The sequence below is a fragment of the Littorina saxatilis genome, linkage group LG11 (genome assembly GCF_037325665.1).
Source record: "Littorina saxatilis isolate snail1 linkage group LG11, US_GU_Lsax_2.0, whole genome shotgun sequence".
In the NCBI taxonomy this organism is placed as follows: domain Eukaryota; kingdom Metazoa; phylum Mollusca; class Gastropoda; order Littorinimorpha; family Littorinidae; genus Littorina; species Littorina saxatilis.
This window is the reverse complement of record NC_090255.1, coordinates 16,261,775-16,278,124: the sequence shown is the minus strand read 5'-3', so window position 1 is coordinate 16,278,124 and position 16,350 is coordinate 16,261,775. Positions and strand designations below refer to the sequence as shown.

General features: G+C 43.5%; 1 protein-coding gene across 2 annotated transcripts in view; it reads left to right on the top strand.

Moving 5' to 3' along the window:
- Nucleotides 1–16,350, top strand: part of LOC138979857 (tetraspanin-18B-like) — a 33,792-nt gene that overhangs the window by 7,329 nt on the left and 10,113 nt on the right. The window contains exons 1-4 of one of the 2 annotated variants that reach the window (XM_070352610.1): nucleotides 10,409–10,495; nucleotides 11,175–11,297; nucleotides 12,910–13,128; nucleotides 14,644–14,718. In XM_070352610.1, the coding sequence (XP_070208711.1) occupies nucleotides 11,214–11,297; nucleotides 12,910–13,128; nucleotides 14,644–14,718 (378 nt within the window). In that variant the 5' untranslated portion in view covers nucleotides 10,409–10,495; nucleotides 11,175–11,213. Of the gene's footprint in view, nucleotides 1–10,408; nucleotides 10,496–11,174; nucleotides 11,298–12,909; nucleotides 13,129–14,643; nucleotides 14,719–16,350 lie in introns of those variants that run through there. The other variant, XM_070352609.1, reaches the window with a different exon arrangement.

The following is a 16,350-nucleotide window of genomic DNA, read 5'->3' as shown; positions in this document are numbered from 1 at the left end:
CCTCGGTTCCTTCGGATCATGGAAACATTATTGGATTCTTAGGGAGTGGGTTCAAGTAAAGTTGGGGAGCAGCTGTTCTGTGTTGCCTATTGTTTAGTGCAGGTTAGGCATGTAAATATGTTCTAAAGGTTACTTTGTTGTGAAAAAAAATTTGGCGTCCTTGACAGTACGTTGTTCTCTGTCCTCGGGATCATTTTTTTCTTTTATTATTCAATGAGAATCTCCCCCCCCCCCCCCCCACCTCCTGATCTGTATCATCAACATGTCGAAGTCTTTGTTAGCATTGTTAAGGTAATAGTTTCGGTACAGTCAATGCATCTTTAAATAGTGGTTGACATGTAGGTTCGAAATGTGTTAATAGTTTCGGTACAGTCAATGCATCTTTAAATAGTGGTTGACATGTAGGTTCGAAATGTGGTAATAGTTTCGGTACAGTCAATGCATCTTTAAATAGTGGTTGACGTGTAGGTTCGAAATGTGTTACTCAGGATTAGCTTTTGTGACTGAGACTTGCGACGGTTGAGGATACAGGTTAGCCCAATTTGAGTTTTGATTGGTTGTTGAAACTTCTTCGGTGGTTAGGTTTTAACATCATGTTTTTGTTTCCAAGACATGCCTTCAGGAGAAGTCATGCTAAGTTGGGGAGAATGTGGTGAGTGAGAGAAATCTGTATTGACATTGTGTGACTGTGTCAATAGAATTATAATTTCTAGCGCCTGTATTGCGTCGTAGGCTGTTATCATAGGTATGACGTCGGTATGACGTAGGTTTCAGGGTTTCGTCATTTCACAGACAGGGGTGTCAGCTTGTGTCTATTGGTTACGTCTGCGTGTTCGGTTTGAATGAAAACACACAGACTATGCATTTGTTTGAATATTCCTGAATGGGGAATGCTTAGTTTTGTTCTTAATAAGTTAAATTAGTTTAGATCGTATTGATAAAAGAATGTTTGGGGTGGCGACGCATAATCAAGCAGCGTCATATAGGACCCTCTTCCCCCTTCCCCTTTTCCCGACTAAAATGAGTAAAAGTTGTAATGAACTCGGCCAAGGTTGAAACAAACGCGCACTTGTGGCCTGGACTGGCAGAGAAAGAACATGTCAAGCCTTGCCGGCCTTGGGATGAATTATGCATAAATTTGTGATGCATTTGTGAAGTGAAAAAGTGTGTGTTGGTGTGTACCAATTGGAGTGATGGAGTGTGTGTTGGCTGGATGTCCTGGAACCGAATGCTGTTGGGAACCAGGGAGTGTTTCGTGTCCAGAGATGATGTAGACCAGGTGAGAATAGACCTTTTGTTATCGGTACATCTTCTTTGGAATTGGCACAATAATTTGATTGTTCTTTGGTCATGTGAATGTGTGGAATTAGATCTCAGCAAGCACAGAAAGTTGGTCCCCTCTCGGACCAATATTGGATTTGGCTAAATGGTCTGTTGTTTTGCCTGGAAATTGACAGTTGTAATAAAATGATGTGTAATTTACAACAGAAGAGAAGGCCAATGATTAGATCAGTTGAGAAAACCAAACATGCATGATGTAATACTGGAACTTGAATAATTGTAACTGTGGTTCCGGCTATTGATGACTGTGTGAGATGATACTTTGATATGAATTGTCGCTTCGGTGATTACTGACTTTGCTTTTACTTTTTGTTTTCCCAGCCGAGCGGACTCTTGGTGGGATAGCGTGTATGTATAGCATAGCGTGTTTTACTACCGTGCATGTATACCATAGCGTGTTTTACTACCGCGTATGTATAGCATAGCGTGTTTTACTACCGTGTATGTATAGCATAGCGTGTTTTACTACCGTGTTTTATCATAGCGTGTTTACTACCGTGTTTACACCAGTGACTTTATAGTGTTGTGGCAACAGAACTTTTCGTAGTAGAGATTTGCCTCAAGCTACTTCTGAGTTGAGTGCGGAGTATATGTTTCCACCTTTTTGACTCACATGCGAAGCAAAAGTGAGTCTATGTACTCACCCGAGTCGTCCGTCCGTCCGTCCGTCCGTCCGTCCGTCCGGACGTCCGTCCGTCCGTCCGGAAAACTTTAACGTTGGATATTTCTTGGACACTATTCAGTCTATCAGTACCAAATTTGGCAAGATGGTGTATGATGACAAGGCCCCAAAAAACATACATAGCATCTTGACCTTGCTTCAAGGTCAAGGTCGCAGGGGCCATAAATGTTGCCTAAAAAACAGCTATTTTTCATATTTTTCCCATTTTCTCTGAAGTTTTTGAGATTCAATACCTCACCTATATATGATATATAGGGCAAAGTAAGCCCCATCTTTTGATACCAGTTTGGTTTACCTTGCTTCAAGGTCAAGGTCACAGGAGCTCTTCAAAGTTGGATTGTATACATATTTTGAAGTGACCTTGACCCTGAACTATGGAAGATAACTGTTTCAAACTTAAAAATTATGTGGGGCACATGTTATGCTTTCATCATGAGACACATTCGGTCACATATGATCAAGGTCAAGGTCACTTTGACCCTTATGAAATGTGACCAAAATAAGGTAGTGAACCACTAAAAGTGACCATATCTCATGGTAGAAAGAGCCAATAAGCACCATTGTACTTCCTATGTCTTGAATTAACAGCTTTGTGTTGCATGACCTTGGATGACCTTGACCTTGGGTCAAGGTCACATGTATTTTGGTAGGAAAAATGTGTAAAGCATGTGAGTCGTATGGGCTTTGCCCTTCTTGTTCAGACTAGTGTTGAAATTGTTCAAGGTATTGGAAAAGTAGCATTAGTCTGACGAACCTATTTTTAACTTTTATTTTAAATGCTTGGTGATTGCGTGCGTGAGTGTTATGCAATAAAGAGGACAGAGAACATCATTCAATGTATTCTACCAACTTTTTATTGTTTGTGTACTCTCTCCCTCTCCGCTTTTTTGTAAAATATTGCTAACACCCGCATGCGCTCCACCACATTAAGGACACAGTTATCAACAGGACTGAACAACTACGACTGTATGACAAACATAGTCCTCATTTAACATAAAATTGCACAGGTTTTTAGCCATGAAACGTGACAAAGCTCTCATTTTCTCTTAAGCAGGACACACGCACACACACACTATTACACACACTACGACTGTACGGCTTATGTGTGATACACCCTTAAAAAAGAACACAATTGGACAGTTTCCTAGTCACAAAATGACACACCACTCATTTGCAAAATACTAAAGATAATTATCGATCTGTTCAGGTAAGCAGGTGCGTGTTACCGTCGACAGACTTGAAGCTTCATTCCTGGTCACAGGTGTGCTGCGTATTTTATGTTCGATGATTTGTTTTCCCATCTGGGGTCATCTCTTTTGATTCAAATTTTGCTTCTTTTGAAAGAAGGCAAGTTTTGGTCGTTCTTTGGTATCAAAAGACATTTATATGTTTTCCTTTTCTGTGTGTGTCTGTTTGGTTGTCAACCTGTCAATCTGTCTGTCAATATTTCAAAATGTCTGTCTGTGTCTCTGTCTGTGTCTCTGTCTGTGTCTCTGTCTGTGTCTCTGTCTTTGTCTCTCTGTCTGTGTCTCTGTGCGTCTGTCTGTGTCTCTGTCTGTGTCTCTGTCTGTGTCTCTGTCTGTGTCTCTGTCTGTGTTTCTGAGTGTCTCTTACGCGTACATACGAACTAAAATGCGCGCACTCACACATGCACGCATGCACACACGCACGCATACACACACACACGCGCATACATCAAGATGGCGAGGGCCAAACACACACAGACACACACACAGACGGACACACACACACACACACACACACACAGACACTCACACACACACCACACACACACACACACACATCAAGATGGCGATGGGCAAACACACACAGCCACTCACATACACACACACACTCACACACACACACACACACACGCACACACACACACTCACACTCATATACACACACTCACACTCGGACACACACACACAAACACACATACACACACACACACACACACACACACACACACTCACACACGATCAACTGCTACGTGTCTATCCATCCTTCTGTTGTTTATCCCGTCCGGTGTGGCAGTGCTGATGTGTCATGAGCATGCCGTGGAATGGATCTTCCAATAACTGTCAGCGTAAACCATTAGCGGCAGGGGGGGGACAATTAATGAAACCTGTCAGAGATGCTCTCCGTGAATGATTCGATGTGGTGATGGTGGTCGTGCGTGTGTGTGTGTGTGTGTGTGTGTGTGCGTGCGTGCGTGCGTGCGTGCGTGCATGCATGCATGCGTGTGTGTGTGTGTGTGTGTTAGTATGAGTTTGTGTATGTGCGCGTTCGTACGTGTGTGTGTGTGTGTGTGTGTGTGTGTGCGGCGTCTGTGCGTGTGCGGCATGCGTGCATGTGTGTCTGTTTATGTGTATGAGTGTGTTTGTGGCAAAGCTGTTTTTATTACACATACAACTGGTATCACCGAATCCTATAACTACTCAACTCTCATGAATTATGCATATAATGGTCCATCAAAGTATTAAATCAGGAATAAAATTATTTTGATCCCAGGAGTTATCGACGAAAGTAAAACTACTTCAATGTTTGTTTTTGCTGCTGGTGTTACGCTGGAAAATGACGATGATTAAAAATGTCTATCTCATCAGTTCCCTTGGGCAAACGATCCTGCCCCTTCTACCCACCCACCCCCTCCTCCCCCCACCCCACCCCTCTCTATCTCGTGTTCACAGAACGCTAGCACGCGTCAATGCTTCAGTTTGTGATGCGCAGTTGTATTGAAAACCTTTGCTGATTTTGTGAGTCACACAACGATGTGAGATAATCGATCTGAACAGGTGTAACGCAGGCAAAACAGGTGAGGTCAAAATCAGAGAACTGTTCAAAGCAAACAGTGACAGACTGATTTCCTGCACTGGCCAGGTCTTTGAAATGCGGCCCATACACTGGCCTCGTGCAGTGGCCCCATACACTGGCCTCGTGCAGTGGCCCCATACACTGGCCTCGTGCAGTGGCCCCATACACTGGCCTCGTGCAGTGGCCCCATACACTGGCCTCGTGCAGTGGCCCCATACACTGGCCTCGTGCAGTGGCCCCATACACTGGCCTCGTGCAGTGGCCCCATACACTGGCCTCGTGCAGTGGCCCCATACACTGGCCTCGTGCAGTGGCCCCATACACTGGCCTCGTGCAGTGGACACGATGACGTTTTGAAGGCACACTCCGCGTGAAAGCATGTTTTATGGTATGAGTATATAAATTAAAGAAATATTTTTTGCTGGCCCTTCCCAATGAAGAAAAAAAAAAGGAGATATGATACAGCTACAATAGACCTTTTTATGTATACCTCTTAAATATTTAACCATGCTGTTCTTTTCCCCGGCAGGACGGTTTGCTTGGTCTTGCACTATTTGAGAGAATTTATTTCGTAAAAGGCAACTAGTGGGGTTTGGACTAATTAAATTATTGCAAAATAGTTCTGCTCATCATCCAAAAAATACCAATTTACAACAAAAATCAGGAACAAAAGACAGAATATTTTATCATGGTGCATATTTACGTAGAGTGTGAATTCGTGATCGAATCTGCAGTAGTAGTAGTAGCAGCAGCAGCAGAAGCAGGAATTGCAGCAGCAGGAATTGCAGCAGCAGCAATGGTAGTAGTAGTAGTAGTAGTAGTAGTAGTAAGCCTAGTAGTAGTAGTAGGAGTAGTAGGAGTAGTAGTAGCAGCAGTAGTAGTATTAGTAGTATTAGTAGTAGTAGGAGTAGTAGTAGTAGTAGTAGTAGTAGTAGTAGTAGTAGTAGTAGTAGTAGTAGTAGTAATAGTAGTAGTAGTAGTAGTAGTAGTTGTAGTAGTAATAGTAGTAGTAGTAGTAGCAGTAGCAGCAGTAGTAGGAGTAGTAGAGTAGGAGTAGTAATAGTAGTAGTAGTAGACTAGTAGTAGTAGTAGTAAGAGGGGGAGAAGGAGGAGGAGGAAAAGGAATAGCAGTAGGAGTAATAGTCAAGTTTTGAGAACGTTTTTAACAAGGTAGGAAAGGTAGGATAGGTAGCCATACGTCTACAGGTAAACTGAGGCCACTGTAGCGTGACTGAGAGGCCAGGTGAGATGTAGGTGCGGATGACGCAAGATAAGAGGGGATAGACGTGCACGCCTCAGAGATCGATCAATAGAGTGTTAATGAAAAAAACCGCTTGGTATGGATTCCACCATCGGATTGGACCCGTTTCCTTTCCTTCCTCTGGGCCGGTGCCTGTGAGAAGTCGGTGGAACAGTCGAACCTGTCCAGGCGACCACCTCACCATAACGACCACCTCACCATAACGACCACCTGCCAACAACGACCACCCAATATGGTTACTCATAATTGATTATATTTCACCTTGCCATAGCGACCACCTGTCTATGACGCCCACTTGTGTTGGGTCCCTTGGGTTGTCGTTTCGGACCAGGTTTGACTATCTGTTCAATTCTCGGTGCGCACGTGTCTTATGGTGAAATTAGTCTTGACAGTGTGCATGTCAACTTCTTTATTTTTTTTTACCTTTCCACAGCGACCACCTGTCTATGACGATCACTTTTGCTCGATCACTTGAATTGTTGTTATAGCAAGGGTCAACATCTATCTACTCGCTTTTCGGAATTTCTTCTTGACGGTGTGCATGTCAACTTCTTTATTTTTACCTTTCCACGGCGACCACTTGTCTATAACGATCACCTTTGCTCGATCACTTGAATTGTTGTTATAGAAAGGGTCGACATCTATCTATTCGCTTCTCGGAATTTGACAGTGTGCATGTCAACTTCTTTATGTTAACCTTTCCACGGCGATCATCTCCATCTCTCATTCCCCCTCACTCTCTCTTTGTCTTTACTTCCCCTTTCCCCGTGTGTGGTTTTGTCTGTCCATCTTCTACTCTTGCGTTGCACTGTTCAATTATGTGCTGGGGATGTAGTGGTCACAAGCTACATGGATAAGACGAGACTTAGAACTGAAACCAATGTATCAAAAATTCATTAATTAATCAGTCAATCTTCCTTTCACTGGCCCCTCCCGCCCCCCCCCCCACCCCCTTCTTGATATCGTTTGGCTCTACTCACCCAACCTTTACCTCATGCCCCCCCCCCCCCCTCCCCAGCTTCGCGATCTTTTTCTGGTCATCCCCCCTGCGGCCAACCCAAATCCCCGATCTTCTTTTCGTTTGTCTTGCCTACTGCCCCGATCTTCCTTGGGTAACCTCTCCCCCCCCCCCCCCGCCACACACACACACTTCCCCAGGGTCCCAATCCTCTCTTAGTTACCCCCTCCCCCTCCACCATCACAACCACCACCCACCTGCCCAATCTGCTTTGGTTATCGATCTCTGCGTCTGTCTGTGGGGGCTCTGAGCTGGGACAGGTCTAAATATATCAACATCAGCCAGGATCATACCGCTCATCACGCTCTGTGGGGCACATGCACGGCACTTCATGCCTGGACGTCAGCAGGGAGAGGGGGGGGGGGGGATGAGGGAGAGATTGAGGGGGGGGGGGGGGTGGGGTGGGAGAGAGAGATTGATGAGGGGGGAGGGAAAGAGAGAGGGGGGATGGTGAGAGAGAGAGAGAGAGAGAGAGGGGAGAGGGAGAAAGGGTTGAGTGAGGGGGAAAGAGAGGGAGAGAGAGAGGGGGGGTGGTGTGTGTGAGAAAGAGAGAGAGAGAGAGGGAGAAAGGGAGAGGGAGAAAGAGAGAAAGAGAGAGAGAGAGACACACACAGACACAAACATACACATAAACACACACACACACACGCGCACACACACACACACACACACACACACACACACACACATCAGCATGAGGGTGGGTGGGGGGGTTGTTCTAGAATTGTTCAAACTATGTCAGTATAATGTGCGTCGTCTCCACAATAGGGCAATCTTTAAGCTGTTATTTCATTCGACGATCCCGTTTTATTTTTAATCCCCAAAACGCATCATTGCTGCGGGATGTTTTGATATGCACGAACACTTGTGATTGTTTTTCTAAACAAACGAAAAATAAAATTAAAAAAGCTGTTTATTTAAAAAATTATTGTTATACATTTGGCTTCAGAAACGCACCCATACTCTCTTTGTGTTTGAACGGTCATACTACCGACTTTTTTTAATTTATTTTTTTATATATTTAATTTTATATACACATGAACATGACATAGAGCATTCACAAGGTTTATCAACAGAAAATAAGACTGACTAATCATTGACTTCACATATATACATATACTAGATGAATACCCGGCTTTGCCGGGAAGAAGTAGAGCCGAATACCCGGCTTCGCCGGGTACCCGGCTTCGCCGGATGAGTTGCGCACCGTACGCCGGCTTCGCCGGGTACCCGCGATTGACGCCACACGAAGGAAGGGAGATAAACGCGCAAAACACTGGAGAAGATAATGAAGAGTTACTGGGAATGGATGTACAGAAAAACCATAAAAACCAAAATCGGTTCAGCGCGCAGCGCTGAGAGCACGTGTTGAAAATTTTCATCGACCAGATTGTGTCCGGGGTCTACCTGAATATGCCCACCAAATTTGAAGCAGATCCATCGAGAACTTTGGCCGTGCATCGCGAAGTGACAGACAGACAGACAGACACACACAAGCCGTATATAGATATAGATGGACAATATGGTGGGTGGGGTTTAGAGAAGGGGAAGGGAGTAGGTGGTTGGGGACGGTGGTCACATTTTGACACAATGGCAGCATATAGTCTCAATATATTCATCGGGTACATACCACCGACTTATATATATCCAAACTAGATGAATACCCGCTTCGCCGGGTAGCCGGCTTCGCCGGGAAGAAGTAGAGCCGAATACCCGGCTGCGCCGGGGACCCGGCCGCTTTGCCGGGTGTACGCCGGCGAAGAGCCGGCGCACGAAGGAAGGAAGATAAACGCGCAAAACACTGGAGAGGATAAGGAAGAGTTGTGGACAGTGACCTTCTAAAAATAGTAACGGGAATATGGATTGAGCGTTGTGGACAATGACCTTCTAAAAATAATAACGGGAATATGGATGACGCCACACGAAGGAAGGGAGATAAACGCAAAACACTGGAGAAGATAAGGAAGAGTTACTGGGAATGGATGAAGAGAAAAATCAAAATCGGTTCAGCGCTGCGCGCTGAGAGCACGTGTTGAAAATTCTCATCGACCAGGTTGTGTCCGGGGTCCACCTGAATATTCCCACCAAATTTGAAGCAGATCCATCGAGAACTTTGGCCGTGCATCGCGAACACACACACAGACACACAGACAGACACAAGTCGTATATATATATATATATATATATATATATATATATATATATATATATATATATATATATATATATATATATATAACGCCACAATTCAGTGTACATGTACATCGTGTGTCTGTGTTCGCTCCAAGGTTCAGAGGACACAGTGAGTATCAAAGTTTGATCATTGTCTTGACAGTCAACATTTAGAACCGGAAATTAGCAAGGAAACTGTTCCCTTTTGACAATAAGTTAATTGTTTTTACCTATTTTGAAAACAACAACAACAATAAAAACCAAACCAAAAACAGAGTGTGAATTAGAGAGATTAAAAAGAAAACAGGAACAGCAAACGACCACCACCACTACAACAAGTAAAAGAGACAAATGAATAAATAAAAAAATACAAAAAATACTTTGGATTCGGTTTTGGATAATCGCAAAGAGAGAAAGAAAAAAAAGAGACTAATATCATACAATGTCATATTTTGTATTTGTTAAGTAGTTAATGTATTTGTTTATCTATATATCTGTCTTGATTTGGAGCATAGCTGGATCCGAGTAAGCTGTACATAAACTACGTTGTTTTGGGACGTTGGTTGGCAGAGCTTCAATAGTAACATCTCTAGACTTGCCATCAAAAGACAAGGCGCTTTGTTGTGAGCATCGACACTGCCTGTGATGTGCGTGCAGACAAGGAGACACTTCCGTCATCAATGACTTATGTATTCATTGTGCGAGACGCCAACTTGTCTGACCCGGGGTGCAACACAGAAAGATGAAGAAGACGACAGGGGGGAGGGGGGGGGGGGGGGTGTCACTGGCACATGAAAAGTGCGTTGTACGAACGGGAAATGAACAGGGAAGCTGATATGCATTTGACAATAAGTGAATTTTATTAATCTAGTTTGAAAAACAACAACCAGGAGGCTGAATTAGAGAGAAAACAGAAAGGAACAACAACGACGACCACCACTACCACAAAAAGTACATCATCATCATCGTCGTGGTCCTCCTCCTCCTCCTCCTCCTCCTCATCATCATCATCATCATCATCATCATCATCACGCGATTCACACTGCTGACGTTTTTTCCCTGTGCCTGTGGGGAAAACTGAAGGAAGTGTTTATTGCCGCAGTCCTATGACGAAGTATATGTCATTTTAGACAGATTTTTTTCTCACATTAATTTTACGCAATGCAAGGTCTTGGATTTGTTACGGATGAGTGTTGGAATGGTAATCTCTTACTCATGTTATAAGTTAATCTTAGCAGTGTATTCATGTTCGATTGAGCTTAATGATCGTGTGTTTGTCTTATTAGAAATGCGATGTGGTGCCAACAGAAAATTCCATGTTTGTGTAAAATGAAAATGGACAAAAGTTTTCTTATCTTATCTGATCTTATCGTATGTGTGTGCTAGCTTTCTCCTCGGCACTGAACATTGTTTTCTGTTCTGCTGTGATTTTCTTCTTCTTCTTCTTGCGTTCGCCGGTTCTGCTGTGATTTGTGGAGTGACTCTACGGTGTATAAAAGGCGCGATCCTTTTTGAGAAAACACGTCTGCTCACTCTCCGGGAGGGATGAGGCCACCCCTACACTCGGACACATACCAAAAATCAACTTCCTGGCCGCAGAACGAGATTTAAGAAAAGTCTCTCATTGACACTAGTTGCCTTTAAGAAAATAATATCGTAAACATTTGTTTTCTTCCCATTTTGCAAAGACGGCATTCAGGCTGGCGAGTTTTGGAATGTGTCTAGATGGAGGGATGGTCTTGTCCCGTGGAGATGCTGGGCCGAATCGTTTACTCGGCTGGGACGGGGACTTTTAAGCTGAAATTATTTTTTGCAAATCAAAAATGAAAAAGGAGAAGAAGATTTGGCATGTATAATAAAATGCAAGTAAACTCTTTCAGGTGTGACCGTCGTGGGATCGTGAGGGCCTGCCACCACCAATGACGGAATCAATCATTGAGATGTGTGAGTCCAGCAAGGGCTGCGTCAAATGTGTCATCTTGGTCATAAACACTTTTCTCCTGGTGAGTGGAAATGTAAAACAGATAGCCTGCTAACGTTCCAAATTTAAGTTAAACAAAATAAATGGATTTTTTTTAAAGTTCCTTGAACGTTTAATTTTAGAGAACACGATACATTCACACGTACGTCGGCCTGATGGTCTTTATAGTGGAAAGGCATACAGGCATAATAATGTGACAATGAAAGGAACTTAGGTCAGAAAGCATTGACTTCTCACAAAGCGTTCTTTTCATTGTTTGATTATTATTTGTAGGCTAGCAAACACAACGTCTCCACATTGTGAAATAACAAACAAACAAACAAACAAACAAACAAAGCAAGTAAGCAAGCAAAAGAACAAGCATTCATTTCCTCAATAGTAATTAGCACAAAACAGTAGTATCTGCAGAGAAATAGCCTTAACGTACAAACAAACAAACAAACAAATTAGCAAGCAAACAAATGTTAAGTAATTTACAAAATAACTAGAATTCTCCAGATTGTATACAACAAACAAACAACCAACCAACCAACCAAACAAGCAAATCGACAAACTAACCCATTTTTAGATTGTAAAGAAAGAAAGAAAGAAAGAGAGAAGAAACAAACAAACAAACAAACAAACAAACAAGTAAATAAAAAACACCACCCCAAAAAACATTTAAACAAGTAAAAACATGTCGCGTAAGGCGAAATTACTACATGTAGTTAGGCTGTGGAACTCACAGAATGAAACTGAACGCACTGCATTTTTTCACAATAACCGTAGTCCGCCCCTTGTGCATAACGAAGTGAAACTGACGAGCCTGTTTAGCGCGGTAGTGGTTTCGCTGTGCTGCATGCATAGCACGCTTTTCTGTGCCTCTCTTCGTTTTAACTTTCTGAGCGTGTTTTTAATCCAAACATATATATCTATATGTCTTTGGAATCAGGAACCGACAAGAAATAAGATGAAATTTTTTAAAAATCGATTTCAGAAATTTAATTTTGATCATCATTTTTATATTTTTAATTTTCAGAGATTGTTTTTAATCCGAATATAACATATTTATATGTTTTTGGAATCAGAAAATGATGTAGAATAAGATAAACGTAAATTTGGATCGTTTTATATAAACAAAAATATTATTACAATTTTCACATTTTTAATGACTAAAGTCATTAATTAATTTTTAAGCCCCCAAGCTGAAATGCAATACCGAAGTCCGGCCTTTGTCGAAGATTGCTTTACAAAATTTTCAATCAATTTGACTGAAAAATGAGGGTGTGACAGTGCTGCCTCAACTTTTACAAAAAGCCGGATATGACGTCATCAAAGACATTTATCGAAAAAATGAAAAACACGTCTGAGGATACCATACCCAGGAACTCTCATGTAAAATTTCATAAAGATCGGTCCAGTAGTTTACTCTGAATCGCTCTACACACACACACAGAGACACACACACACACACACACACACACACACACACACACACACACACACACACACACACACACACACACACACAGACAGACAGACACACATACACCACGACCCTCGTTCTCGATTACTCCTCTATGTTAACACATTTAATCAAAAGTTGACTAAATGTAAAAACCACACGTACTAACAAACCAACTAACGTTCTCCAGATTGTAGGAGCAGCCTCCATGGGCACCGGAATATGGCTGCTGACCTCAGAGAGCTCCTTGTTTTACCGCTACCATGACGTCATAGCAGAGAGTGACGTCAACGCGGCGCTGCTGAAAGATGGCGTCATCGCGATGCTGGCAGGAGGCCTTGCCATCCTGATGTTCGCGTCGATAGGAATTGTGGCTGCTGTCACCTCCAGCACGGGGCTTCTGGCTATGGTGAGAGGGAGGGGCTTCCAACGTGAGATAGTGGTACGGAGGGGCGCGCTGGTCTTGCACTCCAGATGATGTTGCTGTTTAGCATTTGAAAGGGGTATTTTTGGTCCATCCTCAAAAATGATATCAGCGTTCGCCTACCGGCTCATGCTTGATATCCATTTTCTCGACATATCTGTTATCATTTGCTAACAGTCAAAATATATGAAATAACTTATAATATCGTATTCCACAACTCATGTCCTCTAAGGTCTAAGTTCGCCTGTGTACATTAACCTTTTGATTAGCAGCACCCAGCAGCAGCAGTATGATCTTAGCATCTAAGAAACTGACTGTTAGCAAGTGATGATACACATGTCGAGAAGATTGATGTCAACATGAGCCTTTAAGGCAAATGTTGATATCATTTTCGATACTTGTCTGTTATCATTTGCTATTAGTCGGTATATTAGATATAAAGGTTTTATTACCGGCTAATTTCGAACAAATAATTATCGAAGCGATCCTGCGAATAAGATGTAACAGCAGAATGCAGACGACATTGAAAAGAGGCCTACCGTGACCCCAAGTCACGTGATCTCTTTCAGACAATCACTCACCTGACCTCATGAATATAAACAAGTGAAAAGTGTTCACTCTCACTCCAGTTCAACGTGCCTTAGTTTCATTTCTATTGCTTAAAATTTTTCTTGTGCAAGGGTAAGTAACATGTTCAGAATCAACATCAGACAGTAAGGAGATGATGGAAAACTACCTTTGACGTAAACTGAGTTCCCATCTCCCCCTTTTCCCCGTCGCGATATAACCTTGAATGGTTGAAAACGACGTTAAACACCAAATAAAGAAAGAAAGAAAGAAAGTAAACTGAGTATGCAATTTCATTTGATTCTTGCGAACTTTGACATTGCAATGTTCAAGCGAGCTGCTCACAGCATGCCATTCTGTATCACCATCCCACCGACAACATTGGTTGTTCGGTATTTTTACATGGTGAGGTGTATAATTATTACAAATCAAAAGTGTCATTCCTTAATGTCACCCTGATATTCTGGATTCAAGTTTTAGTTTGTTTTTGTTATTTTAGCTTGATAAACAAAAAGGGTCCCTGCCTGGTCCTTATAACATTTAGCAGGTCCTGATTGGTCAAATAGCCATATGGGGTAATGACCTCGGGGGGCATATCGACTTTTGTTTCATATTTATTGACCGCGGCCTTCGGCCTTGGTCAATAAATATGAAACAAAAGACGATATGCTCCCCCTCGGACAGACAAAAAAGCTGGTCTGTCAACAACCCATCAAACATCTTATAATGTTTCTGATCGGTTAGGAGTCAGTTAACTTACTCGGATGCTAAAAACCAAAACTACAGGGATGTTATATATGAAGTCTACTTAACGAAGCTCGCTGCGCAAAACTTTGGCACTACATTTTTGTTTAAAAACAAAGGCAGGCCATTAGCCTGTCATATGGTTCACATCATGCAGCGTTAGTGCAGGATGTGTTGTCGTTGTTGCAGTACACGGTGTTGCTGTCGGCACTGATGGCGGTGGAGGTCGCACCTGTCATCCTGGCCGTCGTCTTTAGAGCGGACGTGAGTAGTTGATGATGGTGATGATGATGACGATGATGATGACGATGATGATGATGATGATGATGATGATGATGATGATGATGATGATTACGACGACGATGATGATGATGATGACAGTGATGATGATGATGATGATGATGATGATGATGATGATGATGAAGAAGAAGACGACGACGACGATGATGATTACGACGACGACGACGACGATGATGATGGCGACAACGTCAATGATGATGACGATGATGATGCTTTCGACGACGATTACGACGACGACGACAATAAGGATGATGAGGAGGAGGACGTCGATCATCATGATGCTTACGACGACGACGACGACGATAATGATGATGAGGACGTCGATGATGATTACGATGACGACGACGATGACTGATGAAAGAAACATTTGATTTACAAGGATGAAGATTTAATGACAATAATATTCCTTCCCGTGAAAACTTTGACTTCCATCTCAGATCTGTCCATGCTTTTACACTGGGACAGAGCATCCCTCCACTTGGTCACATACCATCCCTCCACTTGGTCACATACCATCCCTCCACTTGGTCACATACCATCCCTCCACTTGGTCACATATCATCCCTCCACTTGGTCACACACCATCCCTCCACTTGGTCACATACCATCCCTCCACTTGATCACACACCATCCCTCCACTTGGTCACACACCATCCCTCCACTTGGTCACACACCATCCCTCCACTTGGTCACATACCATCCCTCCACTTGGTCACATACCATCCCTCCACTTGGTCACACACCATCCCTCCACTTGGTCACACACCATCCCTCCACTTGGTCACATACCATCCCTCCACTTGGTCACATACCATCCCTCCACTTGGTCACATACCATCCCTCCACTTGGTCACATACCATCCCTCCACTTGGTCACATACCATCCCTCCACTTGGTCACATACCATCCCTCCACTTGGTCACATACCATCCCTCCACTTGGTCACATACCATCCCTCCACTTGGTCACATACCATCCCTCCACTTGGTCACATACCATCCCTCCACTTGGTCACATACCATCCCTCCACTTGGTCACATACCATCCCTCCACTTGGTCACATACCATCCCTCCACTTGGTCACACACCATCCCTCCACTTGGTCACATACCATCCCTCCACTTGGTCACACACCATCCCTCCACTTGGTCACACACCATCCCTCCACTTGGTCACACACCATCCCTCCACTTGGTCACATACCATCCCTCCACTTGGTCACATACCATCCCTCCACTTGGTCACACACCATCCCTCCACTTGGTCACACACCATCCCTCCACTTGGTCACATACCATCCCTCCACTTGGTCACATACCATCCCTCCACTTGGTCACATACCATCCCTCCACTTGGTCACACACCATCCCTCCACTTGGTCACATACCATCCCTCCACTTGGTCACATACCATCCCTCCACTTGGTCACATACCATCCCTCCACTTGGTCACATACCATCCCTCCACTTGGTCACATACCATCCCTCCACTTGGTCACATACCATCCCTCCACTTGGTCACATACCATCCCTCCACTTGGTCACACACCATCCCTCCACTTGGTCACATACCATCCCTCCACTTGGTCACATACCA